The sequence below is a fragment of the Epinephelus lanceolatus genome, chromosome 10, assembly GCF_041903045.1.
Source record: "Epinephelus lanceolatus isolate andai-2023 chromosome 10, ASM4190304v1, whole genome shotgun sequence".
Classification (NCBI taxonomy): Eukaryota; Metazoa; Chordata; class Actinopteri; order Perciformes; family Serranidae; genus Epinephelus; species Epinephelus lanceolatus.
In genome coordinates, this window is record NC_135743.1 from 9,194,081 (window position 1) to 9,209,842 (window position 15,762).

A 15,762-nucleotide genomic window follows, 5' to 3' on the forward strand; every position below is an offset into this window, starting at 1 on the left:
GTTCTGTTGGTGTCGCATTTATTCATGTTTGTTTCTGTGTCTCCGCAGTGTTTCCGGTGTGGCGAGGGATCGGGGTCGGTAGTGGCGTCGGAGGCGGTTGGAGCCAGGGCTGGGGACGATGCTTGCGATGGGAGCCAGGCAGTCCAGGACAAGGGGCCCGGATCCCGGTGTTTGACTACCCCGTCTGGGTTGTCCTCTGTCGTGGGGGACGAGCCAGACTCTGGGAAGTCTGTCAGAAAGGGAGAGGTGCCATCAGACTGCCCACAGACATGCTCAGCATCAAGCTTCCCGAACTCTTTGACATCCACCAGGTCCCCAAGGTAAGGAGGGAAGGAGGTCTCTCTCCAAGGTTTACAAGGTATTCGGTTTTAACATTTTATTTTATCCTGTTGTAAAAATTAAATGTCCTGTGGTGATTTCCAGGTAAGGAAGTTACTTACCTGTCGCCACCTCACGGCAGGTCCTCTACAGTCACTGACTGCATAAAAAAGAGGAACTGGTGTGGCATTAGGTCACACAAGGTGGTGCCATGAGCTTCACTAATCAAGTTTTTCAGTAAAATTTTGAATTGAGGACTAAATTTATATTGTAGATGGAGATAATCTGGCGTTATTTGGAGATTTCAATGTCAGTCAGTAGCCTATTATTTGCACTAACATTAGCTCGTCAACCGACTGAGGAGCAGCTAGTTTGTGGGTGCTGAGTTACGATGTTAAAAGTCAGACAGAGGATCAGTTTCGATAATTTCACTAAATTTACTGCTACATCGGACACACAGCAGTCTTCTTCCTAGCGTGTTTGCATTAGCTCTTCCCGTTGTATGTGTCTGTCAAAATGCGACTGTAGTGTGCAGAAGGGCAGGTGGTGCAAATGCAAAAAAATCAGTTTCTATGTATTCTTTTTTTACCTCTTACCTTACCTTACTTTACCTTACCTTCTTATATTAAAATCTAATCATGTTTTCTTCCTGTAGAAGAAAATGTGACATGCTTACCTAAGCTAGCACCAACCAGTTTCAACCTATATCCTCATGACATCCACCCATCAATTAATCTGCAACTTTTCGCTGCACAGAGCCAAGATTAAGTTAGTTAGCTAGCTAGCTAGCAACAGCACGCTACATTAATGTGTATTTGTTTGCCCAGAATACCGTGGTTACTGGCTAAAATGTATTCACTTTAAAGAAAGTGGGATCTGTGTGACGGCTCCAGATTATGTGCACTGCTACAGCATCTAAGGTTACATGAAGGCGACGATGGACTTTGTGTCTCTCTCTCTCTCTCCCTGACGGATACTACTATCCCGTCGTTACTTCCACTTCCAGAACCTCACTGTTATGAGGCACCCAATTTTAAATGATCAAATCAGATTCCTCACAATGTTATAGCCTGCCTGCCTTTTCTGTTTCACTCAGAAATACATCACGACACTGAAGCTAGATGCTCTCAAAATGCCATTTTATCTGGACTTTAATCTGCTTTTGTTTACGGTATTTTTAGTGTATTTAATGTTGGTGAGTTGAACAAAGCTTCATCATATGGTTAGCTGTTTTGTCAGGGAGGGGTGATAGCATCCAAGGCGAACATGGTTGTAAGTAGTTTTACTCTGTCAGCTCTTGTAATAATACTACAGGAAGTTGGATTAATGTTGTGATAGTCCTATTTACTGTTTTAATTATTTGTTTGATACCAGCACATCCCCATAATGTGTTTTACAGGAGGTATCACAGTGTTCTTCTGCTCTTCCTCTGTATCTTCATCACAATTCAGCTGCATACCTTCCAGTATTTAAACAATGTAAACAAACAATTTTCTGTTCCCAAGAAGCCAAACCCAAATGCATGGCAGCAGTGACCTTATCTTATGTGATAAGCAGTCATTGTTTTAGGGGTTTTATATTACAGTTTCCAAACAGTTTCAGTGTCCTTGATTTTGTATTTGTGGTGTTTAAATACTTGAGTTTCCAAAGATAAGTGGGCTGTTCGTTTTATGATCCGGGTCTTTGTCTGTTTATTCCAATCAAGCTGTTCTCACTGTGTAAAACACATCAGTTCCCATCGTGTGCTGGAGGATTTTTTTCCCTGGAGAGGCCAACTGCACCGTCACACACCAACAGTAAAAGTAAAAAAGTAGTGGCAGAGGCTTATCTGAAGTCAGGTTAGGGTGAATAACATTTTTGTATCAGTCAGTGATGAAGCAGGAACATAAACATTTCTTTTAGAGAGATTCTTAAAGGGCCATAGCTGTGGAGATGTCACACACAGTGTATGTCGAAGTATCTTAATCTGATTAACTACATTTGTGCTTAAAACATGAAGCTTTAAAAGACCATTAAAAAAGTTCATGTGCATTATGGTGTGTTATTAAGTGTGTTGTGTTGTCTAGTGTGACTGTATAATTCGCATTGTGACCATGTAACTGTGTAGACCCCAGGAAGAATAGCTGCTGCAGTGCAAACAAATAAACAAACAAATTAGACTTAAAAGTTACAAAGCATAGTCTCAGTTACTGAAATGCTCGACTGCAGAGTGTTCAAATTGGCAAGTTAATATCAGATCTCCTCCCACTTGGGAAAATATTTACATTTTTGTCATCTTTGTTTATCTTCTGTCTGAGCACATCCAACTACAAGTTCTGATTTACATATTTGTGTTTTCGTGAAGCAAACTGTAATTTATTTTCTTGTGAAAGGTTTGATATTTTGCTATTTATGGCTTTTAACAATTATTCAAATTAACCAAAAATGTTGGAATTTTAAAAGTCAGATATGCAACCTGTGACAAGGGGATGAAGGTGGACATCGCTTCATTTTAAATGGTCACAAAAACGCCACAAACCACTGCACTGAAGCACCCACTATAACAACGGAACATCAGTTTCAGTCAGAATTATTCTCCATTCTTGTAAGAGGTCATACATTCCAAAGGTATGCTCCAGTGAGGAGTGACTTTCTCCCCACAGGGACCAGCAGACGTTTGAACAGTGTAATTGCTCACCTGGACTGTCTGGTTGGTCCTCAGGTGTTCAGGGAGGATAGCATCATCTCTGGTTACCGTCACCCGCGGAGCTCGGCACTGGACTGCGTCCTCAGCAGCTTCCAGATGACCAACGAGACGGTTAACATCTGGACCCACTTCCTGCCAACATGGTGTGTACAAAAACATGAGTCCAGTGGGTTTTTTTTAATTTGTCACATGTTCATCAGATGTGTCTGTTTAGTTTGGTGTGTTATTATTGCACCAAACATCTGATATGAGACAGTAGATCTAATGCGGCAACATTCTCTTTAATTTCTCTTATGTTTTCTCTTATTTTTCTGTTTAAAAAAAATAAGAAAAGTTCATTCCAGATGCACCAAATCTGCTTTTACCGAGGTGTGCTGAATGATGAATCTGACTTGATCATAAATTTGAGGCACGTGGCCGATTGTTGTTAGCATACTGAACGTGCCCCTAAAGACCACACAAGAGCAGGTGTTGTGCCGTGTGCATATGCACTGGCACATGCCCAAGAATTGGACAGATGCAAGTGTAGAGGCTCCAGAGTATTACACAGTTTTTACAGCAGTGCTCTTGGCACTCCGACATTGCTCAGCAGCCATTTATCTGTAGATCTGTGTGATCTCTAAAAATGTGTTATCTGCACGAGGCCTGAATGGCCAAAGCACCTAGGAGCAGTATATACGCTATTTAAAGGCTGAATGCACATCATATCACCCAAAGGTTTTTATAGTTACAGTGGCTGTTTTAACATACCAAAGTTCTCAGGCCACATAGTCTGCAAGGTGTCGCAGTTTTGACTTGTGTTCTTTTTGTGGACATTCATAGTATTCACACGAGGCAGGGAAAAAGATGAACAAGGTCTTGAGAATGCAAAAAAAAAAAAACAAGAAAAAAATGACATCTTGTACGATCCACTACTGACTCAATGTCCTATATCTATACATTCCTCTCACTATTATCTGTTATTATACACTTAAACACTGCACAACATGTTAAAAAAGGACTTTATGTCGTCTTTATGCACAACGTCGTCAACAGTCTCTTCTCATGCACATTTAAGTGCCTCACAGCACCATATCTGTCGTAAATACTCAACTCAACTCAACTCAACTTTATTTATAAAGCGCTTTAAAACAACCACAGCTGAAACAAAGTGCTGTACATAGGAGGTCATAAAACAACAAAACAGTGAGATAATAAAAAGCAGTTAAAACAAAACAATAAAAACAGAACAAGATCTCATGCTGGGTTAAAAGCCAGTGAGTAAAAGTGGGTTTTAAGATGGGTTTTAAAAACAGACAGTGAGGAGGCCTGTCTGATGTGCAGAGGTAGATTGTTCCACATTTTTGGAGCAGCAACGGAGAATGCATGGTCTCCTCTAAGCGTTTGCTTGGACCTCGGTACCTCAAGGAGCAGCTGATCAGCTGACCTGAGGCACCGGGCAGGGGCGTAGGGGTGAAGAAGCACAGAGAGGTAGGGCGGGGCGAAACAACAAATAAAAGGATCTTAAAATGAACTCTAAAGTGCACAGGCAGCCAGTGGAGGGAGGCCAGGATGGGTGTAATGTGCTCTCTCATTCGTACTCCAGTTAGCAGACGAGATGCAGCGTTCTGAACTAACTGGAGACGTTCAAGGGAGGACTGGCCAAAATAAAGTGCGTTGCAGTAATCCAGCCGAGATGTGATGAAGGCATGGATTACTGCTTCAAAGTGCTGATGTGCAAGAAAAAATAATTTATGCCTGTAAACTAATAAAGTAAATATAAACACAACTTTAGCACAGTCCACTACTATACACTATTAAAAATATACAGCAACTGTTGTGCAAACTTGAATATACCCTGTATAATATGTCATAGAAACACAGACATCTCTACCAAATATTAATATGTGCTTAAGGGGTTCTTACTGTACAGTAGTCTTAATTTGGATCAGAGTATCAGTAGTATTTAATAGCCACAAATTTAAAAATCCAAACATTATAAGTACTGTAACACATTTTGATAATCTTAAATTTGATTATATGATATTCATGCATTGTTTTCATGTTCCTTAGATATGAAACTTGTGTTTCCTCGCATTGGATAACAATTTGTGGACTGCAAAAACGATGCGTTCTTCCCTTAGCTTTGTAACAGTGCACTCATGTACTCGGAAAAATGTCTTTTACCTAAGAGAAGAACAAAAATAAAACGGGTGCATTCAATAAATCAGTGGGTACGAACAGAATAGAACAAATCATCGATACGAACATCATCATCTTGTGATGACAACAACATCAACAGTCCTTTCTGCGTGCACAAGGGTTTTGTAATTTAAAGTAGCGTTTTATAAAATCTACAATCAGGCATAACATATTCACACACACATTTTCCCAAACAAAATGCATGGAATGCTTTTTATTAAAGACAAGCTTGTAGCTGAGACCAGAGCAAATCTAGTTGTATTCAAGACTAAAACTTGCAGCAGAACGAACACTTGGTAACTTTCCAGCTGTAAAAACATGAAGGAGTTTGTGAGGATTAGTGAAAGTATGAGGATTTAATTCTTCATAGTGTTGGAGGGAAAATAAACAGGTGGATGAAACATACTATGAAGATTTTTAGAAAGGTGGGAAAAAAGTTGAGGCAGGATCCCTAAAAACATGATAAGCTAAAATACAAATAAACGGGAGACTGAGACAAGTTCAGTCCAAGTACAACAGCCCTGGGAAACTTGGGACAGGAGGAGCGGTTTTGAGCCGAGTTGATTATTATAAATATGCTGGTATAAGACTAAATGGTGTTTTGCAGGTACTTCCTGTGGCGCTTCTGTGTCCTCTGCTCCACCATGAACTTCCTGACCGACAGCTACACCTGGCCCCTGCTGGTGTATATGCTGCTCATCTGCATTTACCCCTTCACCTCCAGCTGCGCACACACCTTCAGCACCATGTCCCCAGAGTCCCGCCATATCTGCTACTTCTTTGACTACGGAGCCCTCAGCCTCTACAGTTTGGGTAAGATTTCAGACGCAGTGCTGGATCCTGAATCCAAGAAGTTCAAAGTTTGGTGCAAATTTTTTTTTTTTTTGCTTTTCTGCAGAACTCAGAGGTGAATGAGAGGTTTGTCTGAGCTTTTTAACAACTGTTGTTAAGCTGAGCAGGGCGTTTAATACAACTGGTGCTTCATGCTACTTGGTTCATATTTGACGTCAGAAAAAAACAAGCAGAAAAATAATTAATAATAAAAATTATAAGAAATATATAATAAAATAATAAAAAATAAACTTATAAACTGTAACCAGCAGGTATCCAAGAGACGCAGTGCCCAAAAACACAAAGCCCCAAATATAAAAACACCAAAGTAGAGCGAATCCTCGGTCGACTTTTACTTGTACTTTTGCGATTTTGCGAGCATGTCTACGAACACTAACCAACTATTCTGCATAATATACCTTTAAAATAATCTCTAGATGAAAGCTGGCATATTCTTTGTCGTAATTATCGATGTCCAAGTGCGCTGATATGACACCCTTTAGGGAACTGTAATCCGTTATCCACCTGATACAGCAGAACATACAGAGCACTGTTGCATCTGTTTGCCTCTAAACATACCTGTGCATGTCGGCTGGATGTGATGAGGGCATGTCTTATTTCCATATCATGTTAAACCACATTGAAAAGTATCTCTCCTCTTTTTTTCAACAAAGAATGAACATGGTATTCGCCTTGTGCCAAGTGTTTTTCCTGCAGCATCTGCTCTTACTGCCATGTGCCCATTTGCAGGCGAGTACGTACATGCAAAACAGATTTATGTAGTCTGCCCTTTACCTAAAGAATCATACAGACTTATGTGTTTTAAGATGGGTCTACTGTATGCTTTATCAGTGTGTATGTTCAGTGTGTGCATTTCAGGTTATGGGTTACGATCCCAGCAGCATATGCCACATGCGGACAAGCAGTCACACATTAACTGACGGCCTCTTCACTCCCTCTCCCTGCAGACTGCTCCTTAATCTACCACAAAGCTTCTTAGAGCCAAGATTTGCCCAGTTTCAAATGTTCAGAAGTCCATTTCAGGGATAAGAGCTGCAGGAGGGTTTTCTCACTGCAGGAGAACAAACTTTACAGTCTACTACACACAGTGCAGCTGATGCTCTCCCAGGAAGAGGACGACATCTAATCTGTGCTTTGAATTGTTCCAGGTTAATGAGGAGCTTTCAGGTGGACGGATCCTTTCTTAGGATTAAAAACAAAGTGTGAAATTGCAGACACGGGTTAAGTTAAATGATTTTAACAGGAAGAAGAATATGAAATGTCCCTCTTTGGCGCCTCCCAGTGGTTATATCAGGAAACACACTGTAGCAGGCAAGACTTTTTTGTAACTGACAAAACAATGCCATGTGCAGACGAACTTAGAAAAATGAGACCAAATAAATAAGTAAATAGTAGTAATCAAAAGAACAGACCCTAAGGCCCAAGTGTAGCAGGTCACCAGGGGTAGTTACTTTGGTGCAGGGTGGTATATTTTAGGATTTTGGCAGTGTCACAGTGCATCACAGCTCCTCTTGGAGTATCTAGTTTGGGCGTTTTACATTGAATTGCCCATTGAATGCATCTCCTCTAGGGGCTCACAGCATGACAGTACACAAAGTCCATATCAGTCAGGAAATAAAAAACAGTACACTGTTTCATTCGGTACGTTTTCCAGCACTAAGTTACTACACAACTTTTATTTGAAGTCTCTATTTGGGGTCATGTATTCAATCCATCCTTAAAGCCAAAAGTGTTTAAAGAAACCTCTCAAATCAATTAACTTCTTGTTTTTTGAATGTCCTGTGTTTGTGTTCAGGTTGTGCCATGAGCTACGGATACTACGTCATGCCAGACTGCTGGGTGAACAGCTGGCTCCATCAGCATTTTGTCCCCATTGCCATTGGAAACACACTGTTCTGCACCAGCCTGTCCTGCTATTCCAGGTAAGAGCCTCCTGCTTCTCTAACACCTCTTTGCTTCTGGCCAAGAATGTGAAAAACTCCCTTTGGAATATTTTGCATTTGTGGGATGTGGGATGTCCCCCTCAACCTGTGCATTTTTTCATGTTTTACAGACATGAAAGTAACAGAGGACTTTTAAATTAAAAATTAAATGCACAGCTGTAATGTGAATCATAGGTGCAGCAGTGCCTCCAGTAAAGGAGATTGCAATCTGCCATAAAACAGAAAGAAGATAAAGCAACTATGCACGGTTGACACAGGAAGCACTCTGACGTTTACACCATAAATTGATGCAGGAAAAGAACAAGCTGGTGCATATATATTCACCACAATGCAGGAAATGAAGTCTGATGCTCAATATCCCTTTGGGGAAGACTCCACGGATCACTTGCGTGACATATGTCCCCTCAAATGTTAAAAAAAAATCTGCCTCCCTGCATTATCTATCGCCTGATCTGCAGTAAACTGATGTATCAGTCTGACCTCAGTTGGTGCATCTTATGAAGATTTATCTGTCCTTAAATCATGTATAAATATGTATTTTAAAGTATAAAACTACTGCAAAATTGATTAACGCTGTGGTTTTCCTCTGCGCTGCTGAGTGAGAGTGAGGAGTCAGTGACAGTTTGCCTTTCACGAGTATCAAGGCAAACGCTGGTTTCACTTATATGCAGCTCTGCCAGTGTCCACTGGAACGTTAAACACCAAGGCTGAAGAGTAATATGAATAAAGAGTCTCAAACTTGTGCAGTGAGAGTGATTTCATGATATACACTGCAGGCTGCACTGAGACAGGAGAACTAACTCATGCAATAAGTGTAGCTTGACTGATACAGGATATTTAAGGCTGATATTGATATCAATATATGCAGATGTTTACAGCAGACAGTTTGACGTATGTTTATATATATATATTTTTTAATTATGACCAATATACTGTACATACTGATGGGACGTTTTAAAGTTGAGAGGTTTAGGTTGAGGTTTAAAGGTTTGCAGCACAGGACACAAAACTACAACATGAGTATAAAAGTATCAAGTAGGTCTAAAACCATTGTAGTTTGGTACAATTAAAAATCTTTGTGGGCGGAGTGAAAAAGGCCTTTCAAATGAATCTAGTGCTGGAAAATTATTCAGATCTTTTTATTTATTTTAGGGCTGCTATGATTAGTCGACTAATCGATGACTAATCAACTATTAAAATAATTGGTGACTATTTTAGTAGTCTACTAATCGGTTTGAGTCATTTTTCATAGAAAAGCACTATAAAAGTACCCCAAAATACTCTTACTGCAGCTTCTTACGTTCACATATTGGCAGCTTTACACACTCTCCTGTAACAGTGAACTAAAACCCTTTGGCGTGAGTATGAAACAAGACATTAGATGACGTAATTTTGGGGTTTGGGCGAGACAGACCGACATTTTTCAACATTTTAACACATTTTTCGATGAAATGATTAGTCGACTAATCGAAGAAATAATCGACAGATTAGTCGACAATGAAAATAATCGTTAGTGGCAGCCCTAATTTATTTAGGCTATTAATTCATACACAGAGCATTAACAGAGAGGCCGAGGGAGGGAAGGACCAAGAGACACTTTGTCCTCGTTATATACATCTTGTATATGAAACGTCTGTGTTGTCGCTGAGTGTTGATGGAGAAACTGTGAGGGAATGAGTGAGGCAGAGCTGTGAGGAGTAAACCCAACTTGACCCTACATCGATATAAACGGTGTTGTCTAAATGTATATCTTGCTGTCTGTGTCCACAGATTCCTCGAGCTGCAGTTCCCAAAGAGAAGTAAAGCTGTAAGGACCGGAGCGTTTATCGTTCCTTTTATATTTGACACCATTCCTCTGTTTTACAGGGTGAGTATCAGTTTTGTCTTCAGATCTGCTTTTATCAACACATATTAAGTTGACTTTATGCACACTTACATTCTTCTCTGACTGAATTTGAAGCTTTTATTTCCACTATGAACTGATGTGTTATGCAGAAGCCACAAACTGTGTTGTTTTGTGTCATTGTGTAAGTGCTCAGAGCTGATTAGTGCCGGGCTGTGATACTTTGAGCAGGACTTTGGCTCAGTAACCCAGAAACTGATTTCCTTTCTCAGTCTTAGACAAATGTATCGCTGCCATCAATAAATCCCTCTAAGCACTGGGATTGTTTGTGCAAATACGACTTTCTTTTTGTTCCTAACCAGGTCAAAAATGCTGTTAACAATGCTCTAACCATTACTGTTTATAATAGTTATGTCCACATGTCTACTATGTTGGTTTCTAGTGTTGTTGTGAATATATTTAATTTTACAATCTGTCCGTAGATACTTCTGTGCTTGGGGGGAAACTGCAGCTCGAGTGACGCCTTGTCCAGTCACTGTTATCACCTCCTCTTCGCCTTCCTCACCTGTTTCCTGTTCACCGCCCACCTCCCGGAGAGGTTGGCCCCGGGGCGCTTCGACTACTTTGGTATGTCCTTTATGGATGTTGTAACATTTATGCAATGATAAAATCTTGATTCTCCCTACTGTAAGTCTGTAAGGAGATGCTTTATCCCGAGATAAAAATAGAGAGTTATAGAGAACATTTTCACAGCGAGGTTTTACCCTCCTCATGGGGCTTTAACTTTTATATTTGCTGTCTTTGTCTTTGCCTGTTCTTGAATGTTTTCCTCTCTGACTACTGGACAACTGACACAAACAATAGCTCAGTATCAAACAGGCTTTTATTTGATAGCGTGTAAACTTTCTGCCAGTTTCTTTGCTCAGCGGACAGTTGTTTACCCTGGTAAGGTTTCAAACAGGTTGTGTTTTTTTATTTCTTGTCTAAAAATCTCCTGCACCTGTGGCACACACAAAAGAAGACCTGCTGTGTTTGTTACTGATTGTGCCAAAGAAGAGAAAGGCGAGATGGTTTGCTAACACTGTTAAAATAGCTCACTAACAGTAGTTAAAACACAGTAAAGTTTAAAGGAACACTTCACCCTCCAAATGATCATTTGTATTTCAGTTACTCACTCAGTGTTACCTTGAAATCATGAAGAAAATTTTGTTTTCTTGCATGTCTCCGTGATGAATGGAACATTAAAAGAAACAAGAAAGTTCTTGATGAATTGAAGTGAATGGGGGCCGCATTTAACAACAGTAAAACTATCTCAAAATGACCGTTTACAAACTTTCACACAACTCATTTGGTGTAACCCAAGTCTCATTCATCCAGTCTATGCTCATTGAATCCACAGGAGTCTTAGCTTTACAGTCATAAGTAGTTTTTGCCCAGATCTACATGGGACTAGCATAAAATGGGCATATCTGTAAAGCGGGAGACTTGTGGGTAGTCGTAGATACCTTTTTATTCAGAAATACTGAAGTGAGAGGACAAGGGACGCCTGTGAAAATGTCAGTTTTTCTCTTGCCAAAATTTAGCGTAACTTTGGAGCGTTACTTAACCCCTTTCTCAACAAGCTAACATGACTTTGTTGGTACCAGTGGATTCCAAACCTGAGGCCGCTACAGCCTCTGAAAGACAGTATTGGTTACCAGTAGTATCAGTTAAGGTGTGTGCCATATCATTTTGTTCACGATAATACTTATAATTTTTGTTATCATATGAAAAATTCTTATCGTGATACTCGCAATATTTCGACTTGTCTGCATATGACATCATACTGTTACCCACAGCAACGACAAGCATGCCTGAAAGCAGAATTATTAGCGACTCCGCGGTGGTTCCAAAAAGAGGAGCAGCTTCAGTAGTGTGGAATAAACTGTGGCGTCCTGAATGTTTTATGAACAGCCCCGGACTTCTCAGACTCTTTTAGTGACTTAACGCTCAGAGGGAACTCATTCAGCGGCTCCTCTGGCAGCAGCACAGCGTCTCTCCCTCTCCTCTCTCGCTGCGTGCACACAGGAGTCGGTGTCGTCAAGTGATTTTGTCATAAACCTTTGGTAATATAAACCTACATGACGCTCGCGACTCAACCAAAAAACAACATAAATGTAAATGTGTGATAGTTGTGGTATCATAACAGCCTGTCACAGGTTACAGCGTGATGATTAGAGGAGAAATGGCAGAGCATAAAGGTCCAGGTGGAAAAAACAACTCAACCATTTAGGATTTTACTAAAAGAAGGAAATCACCTGTTGATTTATATATATATATATATAGATCCCAGGGGACTTTTTTTGTATTTGGGAGCTGTTTAAATGTGTAATTAGTGGTAGGTTTTATTTAGTTGAACTATTAATATTGTGTACAGAATCTGAATCTCACTCTGAGTTACTGTTGTTGTTCACAAACTAAAGACATGAGAGATACTTTTAGTTTTTACTGAATATTTGAAGAACTGTTTGGGTGACATGTAAACTGTCACTTATTTTGTTGCAATTATATTTTCTTAAATGAATAATCTTTTTTTTTTTTTTTTTTTTACTAATTTATTATATAGTCAAGAATATCAGGTCACATCGCTCACTCCTACTATCAATCTAGGTGGGGTTACATATAGAATTGTACGTACAGTATCAGATCTGAGGTGAAGGTAGTAGTAATTTTAGCTCCCTCCCTCTTCTGTCTCACAGAATGAATCTTGTCTTCCCTCCTCACACAGGCCACAGCCACCAGCTCTTCCACATCAGCGCCGTGGTGGGGACCCACTTCCAGATGGAGGGCGTGATGGCAGACATGACGTCACGGCGGGCGTGGCTTCTGGGCCACGGAATGATGCCCTCCTTCCTGGGGACCATCGGGGTGCTGGTTGCCAGCCTCGTCCTCAACCTGGGCATCATCGTCATATTCAGCGCCCCGTTGCTGTGGAAACGCTGCCGCACCTCCAACCAGCCACAACCATCAATGTGCGGGTGCAAGGGGCAGTGAGGGCGCGTTTTCCACCAACAGCCACAAAATGGCTGACTCACTTTCCAAAGGAAAGGTTTGGGCTGTTTGTGTGTCTCAGTCTCAGCAGTGTGTGTTTGAGATGACTATTAACAGTTCACAGCAGTGCCCATTTAACACCGGTAGTTTTCAGACTTTGATACATCATGGTCAGTGCTAAAGGATCTCTTTAACGCGGTTACACACCTAAAGTATTCGCTCATGTGTTTACACAGCAGCTGAGGACCCAGCCGTATTTTACTGAAGCCTTTTTCTGATGTTACATTAATCTCAAATGTGAGAAAACATGTACAAAATGACTGTTTAATTTATTTTTAATGTTCCTCAATGTGCATTAAAAAAGGCTCTGGGTTGAAGGAAGCATGCTGTCGTTAACACAACACAAAAGTGCCTTAATGTAGACCTACACTTCATTTCTAATGTTTACAGTAGTTTATCAAACTGGAAACATCTAATGTCACAGGTGGCAGGGATTATATTTACAATTAAAGATGCTTTTTGTTTCTTGCATGTACTAGTCCAGGATCTCCTTTACTTTAATAAGGATGTACTGAAAATATTCCCTGTAACTGGACCACCTGGTTAGTGCGGTTGTGCTGTGTGTGAAGGAGTCTTCAGCGTGGACGACCCTCATTCAGCCCTACATAATATAATGCAGATTGAGTTGCCGGCTCTTATACATCCACCTATTGATTCTGCTCTGCATGGACTGGAATTGATTTGCAGGTCATGTGGTTCTTTTTTTTTTTCCCCCTGATTGCCTGCCTTATTATGAACCCCACAATCTGCCCTCAACGGGAAGAGGGGGAAAGAGAAAAAAAATGCTACAGCGCAGCGGTGATTAAAAGACAGGTACCATTTTTATAACAGTGCGTTTCCACGGCAACGCTATAGTGGCCTCATGCCCCCTGAAGGTCTTGAACAATTTTTCTATGTTCTGAGCAAACAGCACCATTTTCCTCTTGTTCTTCCATCACGTCTCTCCTGAACATTTATCATGTGCGATAAAGCACTTAAAAATCAGAGGCTTTATTTAAATTGTATAAGCTTTTGCATTTTTTTCCCAGTCCAGTTGAATTTCCAGCACTTGTGGTTTATTACTTAAGAGTTAAGAAACAGGAGATATGGCGAGGGGGGAGGGGGGTATGTTTACTTATAGTCTGGGGTTATATTAATACAAGGGTCTTTTTAGTGTCGTAGTATTATGGTGCATATACGGTATAACAAACCAGTAACACTCCTTATTTACTGTGGTTATCCTGTTGTCTCGTGAGACTGTTGTTACATTTACCACTGAAATAATAATTACAGATTCATAGTGTTGTATTTTTAGGTGCATAAACAGAGAGGAATGTGAGTGTTTTTCATTTCGGGGGAGATCCATAGTACCATAGTTTAAGTAACTATTACAGTTCTTGACAAATTAATAATTCACAAATTGCAAATTTGTGATTCATTGTTTTCTTAAAACAAGTGAAATAAAAAGATTATATAACTTCAAAAGTTTTCTAAAAAAAAAAAAAAAAAAGTCTATTAGAGCTGAGATTAGTTTATTCATCAATTTAGTTGATTGACAGAAGGGTCTTGATATTAAATTAATAATTCGACTCACATTTTCGGGCAAAAATGCCAAATATTTTCTCCTTACTGCCTCTTATATGCATATATTATATATTTGTAAATTGAGTATCTTTAGATTTTGGCCTTCTTTGGGAAAAAACAGGGAGTGAAATGGGCATTTTCTCAGTTTTCTTTTTTTTAATAGACAAAAACAATTTATTAATTGAAGTAATACCAGAAAATTCTGAAAAAAGGGTCAAATTATCTGATTTTTTTTTTCACTTGTTTTAAGAAAATAAAACTTTTGGCTTTAATTATGGACAAAAACAACTTGATAATATGCATACATTAGATAATTCTGTGATGATATCATGGTAGCAGGACTGTATATGCAGCCTGTGCTTATTGTTTAGCTGGTTTCAATGGGAAAGGGGGTGTCACATTACTAAACTGTCGTAGCACTAACATACTGTAGGTACAGATTTCAGCTATTCTCATTTTACTTGACAAATAGTTTAAAGGCTCATTTGTGTAAAGCAAGTTTGAAAGCATGTACGGCACAAATTTACACCTAATTCCACCAGTAACACGACGTGGTTAACACACACACACACACACTCACACACACTCACACAGACGTCTTTTAGCTGCGTTGGTTGAGGGGAAAATGTATGTGATATTATGGGAGTGAGGTGTGTCACAGGTCCATGTTGGATGCTGAAGTAGAAATGTTGGATCCAGAATGAAAGTGTAGTACCACAATGAGCACACACACACATGCACACACACTTTTGTATTAGAGCAGGGGAGTTGTTTAGGATGTTTTCAAGGTTAGTGTGCAGAGCATAAAAAGTCACGTCAGCCTTTATGTCGCAGACAAAACGGAGGAGTGTTTGCCCTCAGTGGGGTTTTTCACCGACTCTGTTTCTGTTTTATCTCCACCCCTGCCGAGCGGGGATCGATTCTTTTATTTTCTCCACAGTCATCATCTTACAGCATTCCTCGATTCGACCCTGTTGATTCTTGGAATTGCATCATTACTGGCTTCTGTTGTGGTTCTTTGTTATCGACCCAAACTAGTTTGGAACTCATTTATTTCTGAGCTGCTGTTTTTGCTTTTTTTTTTGTCATCTCACTCATTCCCAGCCGTTTGGTGCCTGCACTGTTTTTTGACGATGGAGAAGCTCAGAGATGCAGAGGCTTCCACGTCAAATAGATCAATGCTGATGTTGCCTATTTTGTATTTTTTTTTTTTACATTTATTTAGACCAAATTATCAACCCAGGCCCAGAAATTCTCCAGACCAGGTCACTGTTAAACCGTGTTGG

At 40.0% G+C, this 15,762-nt stretch overlaps 1 protein-coding gene across 4 annotated transcripts in view; it reads left to right on the forward strand.

Moving 5' to 3' along the window:
* paqr6 (progestin and adipoQ receptor family member VI) overlaps window positions 1–14,359 on the forward strand; it is a 37,263-nt gene extending 22,904 nt beyond the window's left edge. For all 4 annotated transcript variants that reach the window (XM_033640323.2, XM_078171417.1, XM_033640324.2 and 1 more), the window contains exons 2-8: window positions 49–320; window positions 3,020–3,147; window positions 5,793–5,998; window positions 7,833–7,959; window positions 9,751–9,847; window positions 10,306–10,450; window positions 12,591–14,359. In XM_033640323.2, coding sequence (XP_033496214.1) covers window positions 49–320; window positions 3,020–3,147; window positions 5,793–5,998; window positions 7,833–7,959; window positions 9,751–9,847; window positions 10,306–10,450; window positions 12,591–12,856 — 1,241 coding nt within the window. In that variant the 3' untranslated portion in view covers window positions 12,857–14,359. The remainder of the gene's footprint in view (window positions 1–48; window positions 321–3,019; window positions 3,148–5,792; window positions 5,999–7,832; window positions 7,960–9,750; window positions 9,848–10,305; window positions 10,451–12,590) is intronic.
* Window positions 14,360–15,762: the final 1,403 nt, after the last annotated feature.